Raw genomic sequence first — 12,864 nt, forward strand, 5'->3', positions numbered from 1 at the left:
CCCAAGTCATGCACAAACCCATCACAAGATACCCTTGGCCCAGCAGTGCTGCTGCATGGATGTGTCCGTCCACTTACCACCACTGTCTCGCCAGTGGCGCTGTCAGTAGTCAGGACGGCAGGGGTTGTACTAATCACAGCAGTGGTCAGAGGTGTGTGTAAGGTGTTGGGGAGCTGGGCAAACTCAGGATGCTTTTTTCTAATGTGCTGTACCATTTTGGTCTGAAACAGAAGACATCAACAAGGAACATAAGAATGCAGGACCTTCCACCTTCCCTACCTTCCTTTGGAGCACAGGCATTGTGTTAGCCTTTCCCAGGCAGCACCAGGCTCAGGCAGTAAAAAACATGTATCAGAAATGACAGCATGTGAGCTCCCATGATCAGATGCCCCATGATCTGACGCCTTCATGTCCCATGAGCAGATGTCGCTATGAGCAGATGCCCCCACCCAAAGCAGCGCCTGTGCCAGCACTGTTAGTTTCCCACTTGTTTAGCTTCTGGGGGGGGGGGGGGCTGTGCTTCCAGAGAGAATGAAAACTCCCATTGGGGAGCCTTGAAGGCATGAAGAAGTGGGGTGCCCAAGTGGTACTGACGTGTGCCGATTCCGAAGGAGGCCACCTCAGTCACTGGCCATTTCTGGGCTGGTGCTCCCCAAAACAGGAAACTGCTCAGCTCTGTGGATGGGTTGAGCAATTCCTCTCTCCCCCCGTAGTTCCCCTGTTCCTAGGCAGCATCTTTCCAGTGTGTGCTACATATGAGGCCCCAGAGCCTCCATACCTTGCTGCTGTACTGTTTGGAGCAATGGGGGCAGCAGACAGGCGGGGTGGCAATGGTGCCTGTGAGCTGGGTGTGGGTGCTCAGCATGGGGTCAGGCTCTCCAGGGCCAGCAGGACGAAGCTTCCGGATGCTCGGTGGAAGCTCAGCTCCAGGATGGTTCTTCAGGATATGGGCTTTCCTCTTGCTAGCACTTTTATACACCTGCAAGTTCAAACACTTTGCCATGACCACCATACTCCTGCTCTCCTGCTTATGGCACCCGCCTACCAGAACCACAGCATGCAAAGGAGAAAAAGCGGGCCTACGGCCCCAGAAAGTTTCCCCATGAGAGTGTGAAGGACAGTATGAGTCAGATTAGAAGGGAAATAGTGCTGCAATATCTAACAAGTCCCAAAAATCATCGTTGGGGGCCTGGAGCAATAGCACAGTGGTAGGGTGTTTGCCTTGCATGCAACCAACCCCGAATGGGTTCAATTCCCGGCATCCCATATGGTCCTCTGAGCCTGCCAGGAGCGATTTCTGAGCACAGAGCCAAGAATAACCCCTTAACATTGCCGGGTGTGGCCCCAAAAACAAACAAACAAACAAACAAATCATCTTTGGGTCTTTGGGGTGTTTTTGCTTTTGTTTTTTAGCCCCTGGACACAGTTAACAGTGTCCAGGGGCTTCTTCAGGTTCGTTGCTCAATGCAATGTGGAGCCCAAGTCTGGAACTCCTCCTGCTGGTTCCAGTAGAAATCATCTTTGTCCCAAAGGTCAGAAGGAGACTATGGAGGGCAGAGCTCAGAAGTAGAACACTTGTCTTGCACTTGAGGCCCTTGCTGTGACCACCCCACCAACACCACCTCAGAAAATGATGGGCTTGGTTACAGAGCTTCCAGGCCCAGTCATTCTTCTGCCTTTCTGGACAGTCCCACTGGTGTGTGAGTAATTGCCTGAGGCTGAAAAATCCTCGTCATGGCCAGTTGAACAACAACTATTACCTGTAGTAGTGGGGGCAGGAGGGAAATGGAGGATGCTGGTGGGGGAAAGTGCATGCTGGTGAAAAGCTAAAACTCAATTCAGAATTAATCTGTAATCCACTGATTCAGTACAAAAAAAAGGAAATAGATACATTTCTATCAAAAATAAAAAAAATATAAAATACAATACAAAAAAATGAAAAAGGGGCTGGAGAGATAGCATGGAGGTAAGGCATTTGCCTTGCATGAAGAAGGACAGTGGTTCAAATCTCATATGGTCCTCCGAGCCTGCCAGGAGCGATTTCTGAGCGTAGAGACAGGAGGAACGCCTGAGCACTGCCAGGTGTGACCCAAAAGCCAAAAACCAAAATAAAATAAAATAAAATAAAATAAATCTTAGGCCAGGCCCAAAACTACTCCGCATCCTCAGACCCAAGCACTGCACCTGGCAGAGCTGCCAAAGTATGGCAGGGAGTGAGCCCAGGGACCCAGAGACAGAGAAGAGACTTTCTTACTTTGTTTTGCAGGTATGGGGTCACACCTAGAAGTGCTAGGGGGGCCACATGGAGTGCTGGGGATTGAATCTGGGTCAGCTGTATGCAAGACAAGTGCTCTCCCTGCTGTGCCATCACTCAGACCCCAACTTTCTTCTTTTAACTGCAGCTACACATTATTTAAAGGTTAAAATGAAACCATAAATGTTTTTTTTGTTTGTTTGTTTGTTTTTGGTTTTTGGGCCACACCCGGTAACGCTCAGGGGTTACTCCTGGCTATGCGCTCAGAAGTTGCTCCTGGCTTGGGGGACCATATGGGACACTGGGGGATCGAACCGCGGTCCGTCCAAGGCTAGCGCAGACAAGGCAGGCACCTTACCTTTAGCGCCACCGCCTGGCCCCTGAAACCATAAATGTATACTCTTACTTCTTTTTTGTCTTTTTGGACCAACCTGGCAGTGCTCAGGGCTTACTCTTGGTTCTGTGCTCAGTGATCACTCCTAGAGGTGCTTAGGGAACCCCAGATGTGGTGCTAGGGATTGAAACCAGGTTGGCCACAAACAAGGCCAATGCCCCTCCTGATGCCCCTTCTGCTGTCCTATCACTCCAGCTTCAATAAGACTCTTTTGTAACAAAAACTAGAGACTAGAAACAGAAGAATCAAGTGAACTCATCTATGGGAGAGTAGGGTAGGGACCCAAGTAGGTCCCAGGGCCTGAGGCCTCTCCCAGTGATTCTCAGCCATGCCCACGGATGTGCTGCGAAGGCCCAGCACACCTGCCAGGCACTAAGGCTGTAGCAGACAGTGCTAGGAGGGGAAGACATGCTGTGGTGCGATCTAACTCAGGGCCCTAAACCTTCAGCAAGTGTCGAGCCCTTTGAGCAATAGCCCTACTCAATGAATACTGAAGAAAAAGACCCAGGGCTATCTATTCAGAGCAGGTGAACTTTGCACATGGGAGGCCTCAGTTACGTCCCTGGTACCACAAGGTCTCCCATCACCCCCGGGGTGACTCTCAAGCATTGCCAGATGAGTCCCAAAAAGAAAATATTGTGGGGCCGGAGCAATAGCACAGTGGAGAGGGTATTTGCCTTGTATATGGCCAACCCAGGTTCAATCCTCAGCATCCCATATGGACCCCTAAAAACTGTCAGGAATGATTTCTGAGTTCAGGGACAAGAATAAGTCTCAGCATCCCATATGGACCCCTAAAAACTGTCAGGAATGATTTCTGAGTTCAGGGACAAGAATAAGCCCTGATCACTGCAGGGTGTGGGCCCCCTCTCAAATTATGAGGGGTAGAGGTGATGGAGTTTGGGTCAGATCCAAAGGTGCCAAGTAACAATTCCCAGATCTGCTCAGATCAGAAGCAGGTGGCTTCCTGGCAGTGCTCGGGGCCATGTGGTGCTCGGAATGCAACTGTGGTCAGCTGACACAAGGCAAGTAACTTAATCCCAAAGCATTTCTGGAGCTTTAATCCCAGACCATGTGACTTGGGACACATCTCCAAAACTGAGCATCCTCACATGTGGGGGGGGAGTCCTTGAACTGACCCTTAATACTACATAAAAGCAAAGCCAACTAAGCTGCTTCCAATGAGACTGCACTTTAGCCCTTTCTGGTCTGAGTGAAAGCTATGGAGAGGGGCACCATGGGCTCCAAGTGACAGCAAAACCCCTTCCCAGAATGACATCCACACCAGCGAGTGAATCCTCACCTTATCACAGTACTGACAGAAATAATCACGGTTGGGTTTTATGATGGGCAGTGTCAGCTCTGGCACCTCCTCGATCTTCATGTCCGGGTGCCTCTTGGACAAGTGATTTACCTGCAGGGGAAGGGGGAGAGAACCCCAGAGTGAAAAAAACTAAAGGAGCAGCCCAGGATATGGCTCAAAGCTGAAATTCTCTGAGATATGACCAGAACCAGCATTTCCAGGCCCACTGAGGCCAGAACATTCACAAGCAGCCCTAAAAGAAAAGTGAGGAATGAGCACAGGAGCAGGAGTAGTGATGGACCCGTTTCCAGACTTTCACAGAGGCAAGGGTCAGGTCTCCTCCACTGAATTCTCCTGTGCAAACCTGTCTCCCGTCTGACACCAAATGAGATGCAAAGACCATAGTTATGAATCTGAAAATAACACAAAGGGCTTTCGGTCCACTCTACAAAAACTCTGCAGTTCCACTATGCTGAATGGGCAGTGAAGTGGGACGCAGCTGACCTTGCTTCCTATAACTTGCCACCCTGATGGCAACTGCTCCATAACCAGAAGGGAGCAGCAGATGGGTGTACTGTTGGGGAGAAGGCAGCAGCCTCTGAGAGGTTAGAAGGGAGGAGGAAGAATGGGACCTACACAAGGCCAGCAGGTGGGTCAGGGCAGGGCGGGGAGAAGAGCAGTACTGACCAGCATTCCACGGCGCCTGAAGCCCATCATGCAGAGACGGCACTTGAATGTGAAGCTGTCGTAGTCCGAGGATGTGGTGCGGGGCTTGAAGGTCTTGGAACGGCTGACGCGGTCAGCCTTCTTCGCCTCCCTCTCAGGATTGTGCATCCTCTGCATGTGCTCCCGCAGTTTGTCTTTCCGCTATGGCAGAATTTTAGGAAAGGCAAAACAACAGGGCATGGAGGAGAAAAGAAAGATTCAATCAGGCTGCACTGACTCTCTATATGAGCAGGCCCACCCATTGCCACACTGGCCTTTTCCCCCACAAGCCCTCTGGGAACAGATTTTCTGCAGCCTCAGAGTAACTTTGGCTGTATCTGGGTAGTTTCTTTGCTTGGGTTATTTTATTTAGATTCCATATAGAGTGAAACCATCTAGTAAATGGGCAATTATTGAGTGAAGGGATTAAAATAAAAATCAATCAAGTTAACAGCAACCATAAGCTCCTGAGATATGTCACAGAAGCCACAGAGGTAAACTCTTTAAGGCCATGATCGGAGTGAGTGGGGGACTTCCTCAGTCCCAGCAGACACTGTCTGGCACTGTGGTGAGCTGGTATGAAAGGGTCATTTCACTCACATTCTGCATTTTGAAAAGAAAGACATGGCTTTTGTGGCGAGGGAAGCAAAGGGTACATAGGCTTAACTTGGCATTAAGAACTTAGGGACAGGGCCGGGCAGTGGCGCTGGAGGTAAGGTGCCTGCCTTGCCTGCGCTAGCCTAGGACGGACCGCGGTTCGATCCCCCGGCGTCCCATATGGTCCCCCAAGAAGCCAGGAGCAATTTTTGAGCGCATAGCCAGGAGTAACCCCTGAGCGTCACAGGGTGTGACCCAAAAACCAAAAAAAAAAAAAGAACTTAGGGACAAATTGGCAACAGATGATGGGTAATTCTGGACTTACAGAGCTGGGGGTATGCTCAGTGTACATATACTTAAATCAAATTCCACATGACTCTAGCATGGTTCTCCCTGGTGAGGAATTAGAAAGTACATTAAAGCAAAGATCAACAGCATCTACACTGGATGCGGCACTGCCAGCTCCTGCTCTTATGATCGGATCTAGCGATCTACGCTGGCACCAGTTCACAGAGGGAGAGTTCAATTCCCTCAGGAAGACAAATCCAAAAATCAAAATTCTCACATCCTATGTCAGAATTCAAACCTAATTCCTCTTGTAGCATCTGCTTCTTCCCTATCACAGTAACAATAAGGATTTTGAGGGGAGAAGGGGGATCCCAGCAACTCTCAGTTAACTGGGCAGACTGGCTCCTGGAGGCCCCAGGACACAAGGATACTCTCATTTCCAGGGGTACATCTTGGGTGTAGAGGGATAGTGCCAGGGGTGGGACAAGGGCCAATTGCATGTCAAGCCTGCACCCTAGGCCCTGTCCTTTGTCCCAGGCCCCAGCGACAGGTTTTTGTGTGTGGTGGGATTGGGGTCACACCAGCAGTGCTCAGGAATCACTCCTTGGAAATCAGAATATCTTAGGGGTCAGGGATTGGAACCGGTACTAGCCATTGCAAGGCCATTGTCCACTGTTCTTCCCACATCCCCTCTCCAACCCTGCTCTCAGACGCTCAACTTCTCCATCCAGACTCTCGTGTCTGTTTCTGCTGAGCAACACACCTTAAACTGCTTCCCACATGTGGAACACAGGAAGTCTTTGCGATCTGAGTGTCGGAGCATGTGGAGTCGCAGCTTGTCGGGACGACAGAAGGCCTTGTCGCACTCAGTGCACTGGTAGATCTTTTCTGAGTGGAAGCTTCGCACATGTTTCTTCACCTGGTGGCAGGGACAGAAAAGAGCAGAAATTCAGGCATCACGGGACAGGCAGAAGCATCTCACTGGCGCTAGGGGGCGCAAAAGACATGGCTATGAATTTACAGCTGCCATAATTGGCCCAGGTCACCTACACTGATAGAATGAAGCCCACAACCAGGAAGTGACTTCAGGACATGGAAACAGGGTTTGCACAGTCAAACACATTTTTTATTTATCTTTGTTTTATGCTTGTTTGTTTTCTAGGATTAAAAGCAAAGTCTTTTATTGAAATGAATCTTGCTTAAAAAAAAAAAAGCAACAGAGAAATTAAAAAATACTTCCTCACGCTCTGCTTCTAACATATATAAAAGTTAGCTCCTTTGAGGAATTGATTCTTTTTGTATTTTTCTATTAAAAACCTATCTTGAAGAATTAAAGAGATGAAAGTGGTTCCCACTTAAGAGAGCAACACATACCTGCATAATTTCTTGGTTGGGACCTATTACACCATTTAAATAAAAGGAGATCTTTTAAGCATCATCTTTGAAGGGCTTCCACAGCATTAGTGCCTTAACTAGCCACAGGGTGAGGAGAATGGCACACAAAGTAGAGAATGTGCCTATCATGTTCACCTCCCACATTCAGGCCCCCCAGGTACTGCCCTGGTGACCCCTGAGGTGGTCCACTGAGGTGGTCCTGGGTCCCACCATCATTGCAGGTATGAACCTACTTAAAAATCTCTTTTAAATTTTTTTTCAAAGAGCTATGAATAGAGGGTGAGCTATGAGTCATATTAAACTCTTTCATAAGAAATTTTGCATGGAGTCAGAGTGATAACACAGGAGTAGGGTGTTTGCCTTGTACGCGGCTCACCCAGGACGGACCTAGGTTCGATCCCTGGCATCCCATATGGTCCCCTGAGCCAGGAGAGATTTCTGAGCGCATAGCCAGGAGTAACCCTTGAGAGTCACTGGGTGTGGCCAAAAAAACAATAAATAAATAAAAAGAAATTTTGCATTGAGGGTTGGAGCAAAAATACAGTAAGTAGGGCACCTGCCTTGCATGCAGCCAACCTAGGTTCAATCCCTGGCATCATATGTGGTTCCCTGAGTACCACCAGGAGTAATTCCTGAGTGCAGTGCCTGAACATCACCTGATGTGGCCCAAAACAAAATTCTGCCTTGCTATATTTGGATATTTCTGCCATTAAAGTCCAACTTAAAGCATCTGTTCTAATTGGTCCAGTGATATCCAAGATTCCCAACACAGAATTGTGATTATAATCTCTTGTTCTATTTGCTTTGGAAATTAAAAGTACTTGAGAGTCTACCAGGAACCAACTATTCAGTGACTAACAAAGAAACAGTAGCATTCCGTGAATTCCAACTGGTCACAACTTTGGAATTTATCCTTATTCACATACTCCAGAATATAGTTAGTACCAGAGATAGTCAATGCTAGATACAAAAGTGTATTATGTGGGGCTGGAGAGATAGCACAGCAGTAGGGCATTTGCCTTGTAAGCGGCCGATCCAAGATGGATGGTGGTTCAAATCCCGGCATTCCATACGGTCCCCTGTACCTCCCAGGAGTAATTTCTGAGCGCAGAGCCAGGAGTAACCCTGAGCACTGCAGGGTATGACCCAAAAACAGAAACAAAACAAAATAAAAAGCGTATCATGTATCTCTTTCCTCCTAAAAATATATGACCATGGCAGTATCATGTATCTCTTTCCTCTTAAACTATATTACCGTGGCAGATCAAGACAGGGAACACAGTAGCAAGGAGAAAAATATTTCAGGGCTAGTAATGGGAGTGTCTTCTGCAGGCTCTATGTGTGTTCTTTTTGTTTGTTTTTGTTTGAGGGCCACACCCGGCAGCGCTCAGGGCTTACTCCTGGTTCTGCACTCAGGGGTCACTTCTGCAGGGCTGAAGGGTGAGGAGGACCATATGTGGTACTGGGGATGGAACCTGGTTCAATCACGTGCAAGGCAAGCGCCCTCCCTACTGTACTATCTCTCTAGTCCCCTAGATATTCTCTAAGAGGTGGTTTTGGCAAGGAGTCGGACAGACTTTGAAGTTGAGAACCAGCCCTGAGTGTTTATCACATGAAATACAGCTTTTAATGTCCATGTCTGGTGAACTGTTCGGTTCCAATTGAATGTGACTGAAGAATATTGCTCTTGGCTGTTCAAAGAAGGAAAGAATATATGGGCAGCCCGATGGTCTGGGTTTTCCCAAAACTCACATTTCTTTCACCCAGAGTGAAGTTGTAAAGGGTTCTCAGCGGTGCACACCCACCTGGATAAAATCCGGGAATCTTTTCTTACAAGTCGGACAGGTGAAGTAGCCATCACTGATATGAATGGCCACATGATCTTTCAACATATCCAGGCGGTCGAAAGACTCAGGGCAGAAAATGCAAGAGTAGGTCTTCTGGTCCGAGTGCAGCTTCATGTGGCTCTCCAGGGCTGCACTGCTGATGAAGCCCTTGTTGCAGAGGTCGCAGGTCAAAGGGCAATTGCCCTCACGCCCATGGAAACGCAGGTGCTGGTCCAGCTTGTCCTTCTCCCGAAAGGCCTTCCCGCACTGCAGGCATTTGAAAGGCCGGAAGGACTTCCGGATGAACAGGTGCTGGAGAGCCGCATTCTGCAAGACACACAAATGGGGTCACTAGGCACTGGTCCAGCTGCAGAGCAGAGGTGGAAGGATTTCCCAGGGAAGCCAGGAAACGCGAAATCAAGCTGTCCCCAAAGAAACTCTTCTTGAAAAGGCCAGTGCTGTTGAGCTCTGTGTTGGTCTGTGGACGCAGGTTTTCTTTGGAAAGGACTGAAGTCCCATTTGAGAAAGCAGGAAAAAAAAAAAGCCTCAGAGTAGAATAACAAGGGAAATGAAGAAGGGAAAGAAATGCAGAAATGAGGTTGAAGCCGGTCTAGTGAAACATTACTTGCTGAAGTCCTTGAGGAAGAATCTGAAGTGATTAAGATGTTCAGCAAACAGAAGACAATAAAAAAAAAAAAAAACCTGAGAGGCTGTCCGTGATGGGAGCTGGACGGTCTCTTTACAGGCAGGCGGCAAGTTTCCGGAATTAGGTAATGGTGATGGTTGTTCAGTTGTGCCATTAGCCTAAGAAACCCCTTTAGGGCAGGGAGATAAAGGGCAGGAGCACATGCTTCGTGAACAGGAGCCCCAGATTCCATCTCTGGTACCACACGGTCCTCAGCATGTGGCACCATTTCCCCCTATGACCCTAAACACCGCTGGATGTGGTCCAAAAACTAAAACCAAAACCCAACGACACAAAAGAAAACTCTGGGGAGCCGAGAGATAGTACAAAGGTTAAGGCACTTTCCTTGACTGCAGTTGATCCCGGTTTGATCCCTGACACTGCACTGGATCCCCTGAACACACCAGGAGGGATCTGAGCACAGAGCCAGGAATGAGCCCCAAGCACAGCAGGATGTGGAACCCAACAAAGAAAAACATTTTGAAAGGGTTTCTTATTTTTTTTGTATAGTGTTTGAATTCCATTTCCATTCAAGAAAAAGAACAGAAAGAGAAACTAAGGGAAAGGATTTGTGTAGACACCTTTGTTCACAAGCACATGAGAAATAGAAAGTGAACATGCAGTAACTTCCTCTTCACAAAAGGAAGAGGCCATGTCTTAGGACAGCTCATCAATGCATGGTTTTAGAATGTGTCCATAGGCCAGAGAAATAGGACAATGAGTGGGGCACTTGCCTTACATACAACTAATCCTGGTTCGATCTTCGACACCCCATATGGTGCCCCAAGCCTGTAAGGAGTGATCCCTACGCACAGAGCAAGAAATTAAGCCCTGGACATTGCCAGCTGTGGCCCAAAAGCAAAAATTAAAACAAATCAACAAAATGTGCTGGAATACAGAAGAAGATAAGGAGATTTCCCTGTCTGAGCTAGTCATGTTTGCCCTTTTTTTTAATCAGATCTAGACTATATTTCTAATGGTGAAGAGCATCGTGTAATTCACGAATGTGTTCCAGAAATACAAATGAGCAAAAGTGACTTCTCAGTACAAATTCATCATACTACAGAATACCAAATACATACTACCAAACTACAGAGAGAAGCCCTGTGAATGGCCACATACAGTGTGGGAACCTTGTAAAGTCATAAGATCCACAGAATACCAGGTCAGTGAAGCTCCAGGCAGAGCTGAGGGGAAACATCCTGAAAAACAAGATCTGTGAATGTTTGTGAGATTGTTTTTAGACAAGAGAAAGGAACTGAGGGGTTCACTGAGAGTTCCATGCCTTATCTGTGCACTGAAGAAGGAAAAAATTCAATGCTTAAGCCCTTCCTTTCAAACTACTCACAAACAGCCACTTCTACATTAATGTCAAAAGATAGCATTAGAGAAGAACAAAATCATTTGGCTTACTGAAAATTTTGATCTAAAAATTTCAGTTACTGACTTCCAGAAACTTCCCAGGGCCCCTTGGACTGGACTGGAGGAGGGGGGAAGAGGCCTCTCATCTCTTTGTTTTGTCTCGAGAAAATATTCAGCTTTTCTCTAGTTTTCCCGAGCTGACTTGGAATGCTTTGAGGTGACATCTATGTCCTTGTGTATCTACAGCTATTCTGAGCTCAGAGGCAGGGGTCAATAGAAGCTAGAAAATAATTCCAATTTATTTCACTAAATAAAGAGTGACATTTCAGGGCTAAGAGAGACTGTGGCTTCCTCTACCCAGTAAGCCCTTTCCAAAGAACCAGGTTGAAGGGCAGGAGAACAGGTCAGAGAGGAGCTGCTCAATTCCTCCCAAAAGGGAGAACTCTGAAGTTTTCCACCCCAGTGTAGGCATCCAGGGTGGTTCCTGCAAAGGCACTTGAATTTGTGATGGGGACTGAACCCTGTGCTCACACAGATGCCAAACATGCTCCACCACAGAACTACATTCTCAACTTAACGTTTTTGCTTTTACAAGTAAAGGGTAACTCTTTCTCATTATAAATCCTTTGATTCAACTATGACAGGTGTTTGATTCTACTAAGATGAGTTGATTATTTTATTAATAATAAAAATGGTATAAATCTTGATGCTAAAAAAATGGGGAGGTTTGGGGAGCTACACCAGTGGTGCTTAGTGGTTACTACTGGCAGGCTTGGGAGACCAAGGATTAAGCCTAAATTTGGCCACGTGCAAGGCAAGCATGCTCCCTATTGTACTATCTCTCCACATCACCCCCAAACTCCATAATTGGTCTCAAACACTTTTCTAGAGTTGGTCAGAGCTGGACGCATTCCCCTTCACCCCTCAACACAGAGCTCCCTGCCTTCATACTCTGCTTCCCCTGGCCTGTTCTTTATTATGTCTGCACACTTACTTTGCATAAGAGCACTCACTAGTTTGGCCTCTTCCCAAGCACAGCAGTAATACCTCGACATGCAAATGCACCCAGGTTCAGGGATTCAGAGGGAGGGAGTATTTGAGTGTGGAAAGCCATTTTCCTTCTGCTAGGCTCTCTCATGCTCCCTATATTGGGGGCCCTCTGGGAAGTCTATTTCTCCAGGGTACCAAATCTCAAGCTCCACTTCATTTTGGTGCATTATGCTAACTAGTCAGCTCTGATCAGATCAGATGAGTGATGACCTCAGACCCCTGATTGAAACCCAGCAGCCGCCTGGCTCTGCTTCCTCTGTGGTTTCAACAAAATCTGCTCTGATCAGCCTCTTCATTTCCAGGGAGCTCTGAACACTCAGAGGTCTCTGCGGCAGTTCACAGTACACAGTACACAGTACACAGTACACAGTACACAGTACACAGTACACAGTGTGTACACAGTACACAGTTTTCTAGAGAAAACATGAGTAAAGTGGTGGCCTCAGTCATAGGTACATCCAAAGGGACCTTCTGATCCTGGGGCTGCAGGCAGCTATCCACACTGCACCATCTGGTGTGCCAGTTCCCCCAGGCAGCGGCATGGCAAAGTGGCTAAAATCCAGAAGCAGGAATTTGGGTTCCATTCAAGTCAATGCTGAGACCTCAGATACTTAGCCATCAGAGACCATGAAATGTTTCTAAAGTTTGATCTTGGAATCATAAATTAACACATAAATTATTGATCAAGTTTCATACTATTTTCATTCTGGCACTCAAAGGAAATCAATCATGCATGCTGGATTTTTGTCGTTTATATTACATAACTTTTCTCTGGCCTATAGCCAGCCAGTATGCAAAGTCATTGGTGAGCCCTGGCCTAACACACATTTCTCTCCCAAGTTTTCCACAAGCAAGGCCAAGCTGGCATGTATGTATACCCACTAACCAGGACAGACCTATTCCTGCCTCTGACCCTTTGCTGAATTCCTCTGAAATGGCCTCCTCACTTCCTGTCTTCCAGGGACCTCTCAAGTCCCACTTTCTCTGAAAATGATCCTCAACTCC

The 12,864-nt window shown here is 47.4% G+C and overlaps 1 protein-coding gene across 2 annotated transcripts in view; it reads right to left on the bottom strand.

Annotated features, from left to right (window-relative positions):
- Positions 1–12,864, bottom strand: part of PRDM10 (PR/SET domain 10) — a 72,469-nt gene that overhangs the window by 20,085 nt on the left and 39,520 nt on the right. Inside the window, exons 11-16 of one of the 2 annotated variants that reach the window (XM_049778342.1) lie at positions 8,742–9,089; positions 6,305–6,460; positions 4,639–4,818; positions 3,952–4,062; positions 779–979; positions 78–221 (exon numbers count right to left, since the gene is read on the bottom strand). In XM_049778342.1, the coding sequence (XP_049634299.1) occupies positions 78–221; positions 779–979; positions 3,952–4,062; positions 4,639–4,818; positions 6,305–6,460; positions 8,742–9,089 (1,140 nt within the window). The remainder of the gene's footprint in view (positions 1–77; positions 222–778; positions 980–3,951; positions 4,063–4,638; positions 4,819–6,304; positions 6,461–8,741; positions 9,090–12,864) is intronic. The other variant, XM_049778343.1, reaches the window with a different exon arrangement.

The sequence above is a fragment of the Suncus etruscus genome, chromosome 8 (assembly GCF_024139225.1).
Source record: "Suncus etruscus isolate mSunEtr1 chromosome 8, mSunEtr1.pri.cur, whole genome shotgun sequence".
Taxonomy (NCBI): Eukaryota; Metazoa; Chordata; class Mammalia; order Eulipotyphla; family Soricidae; genus Suncus; species Suncus etruscus.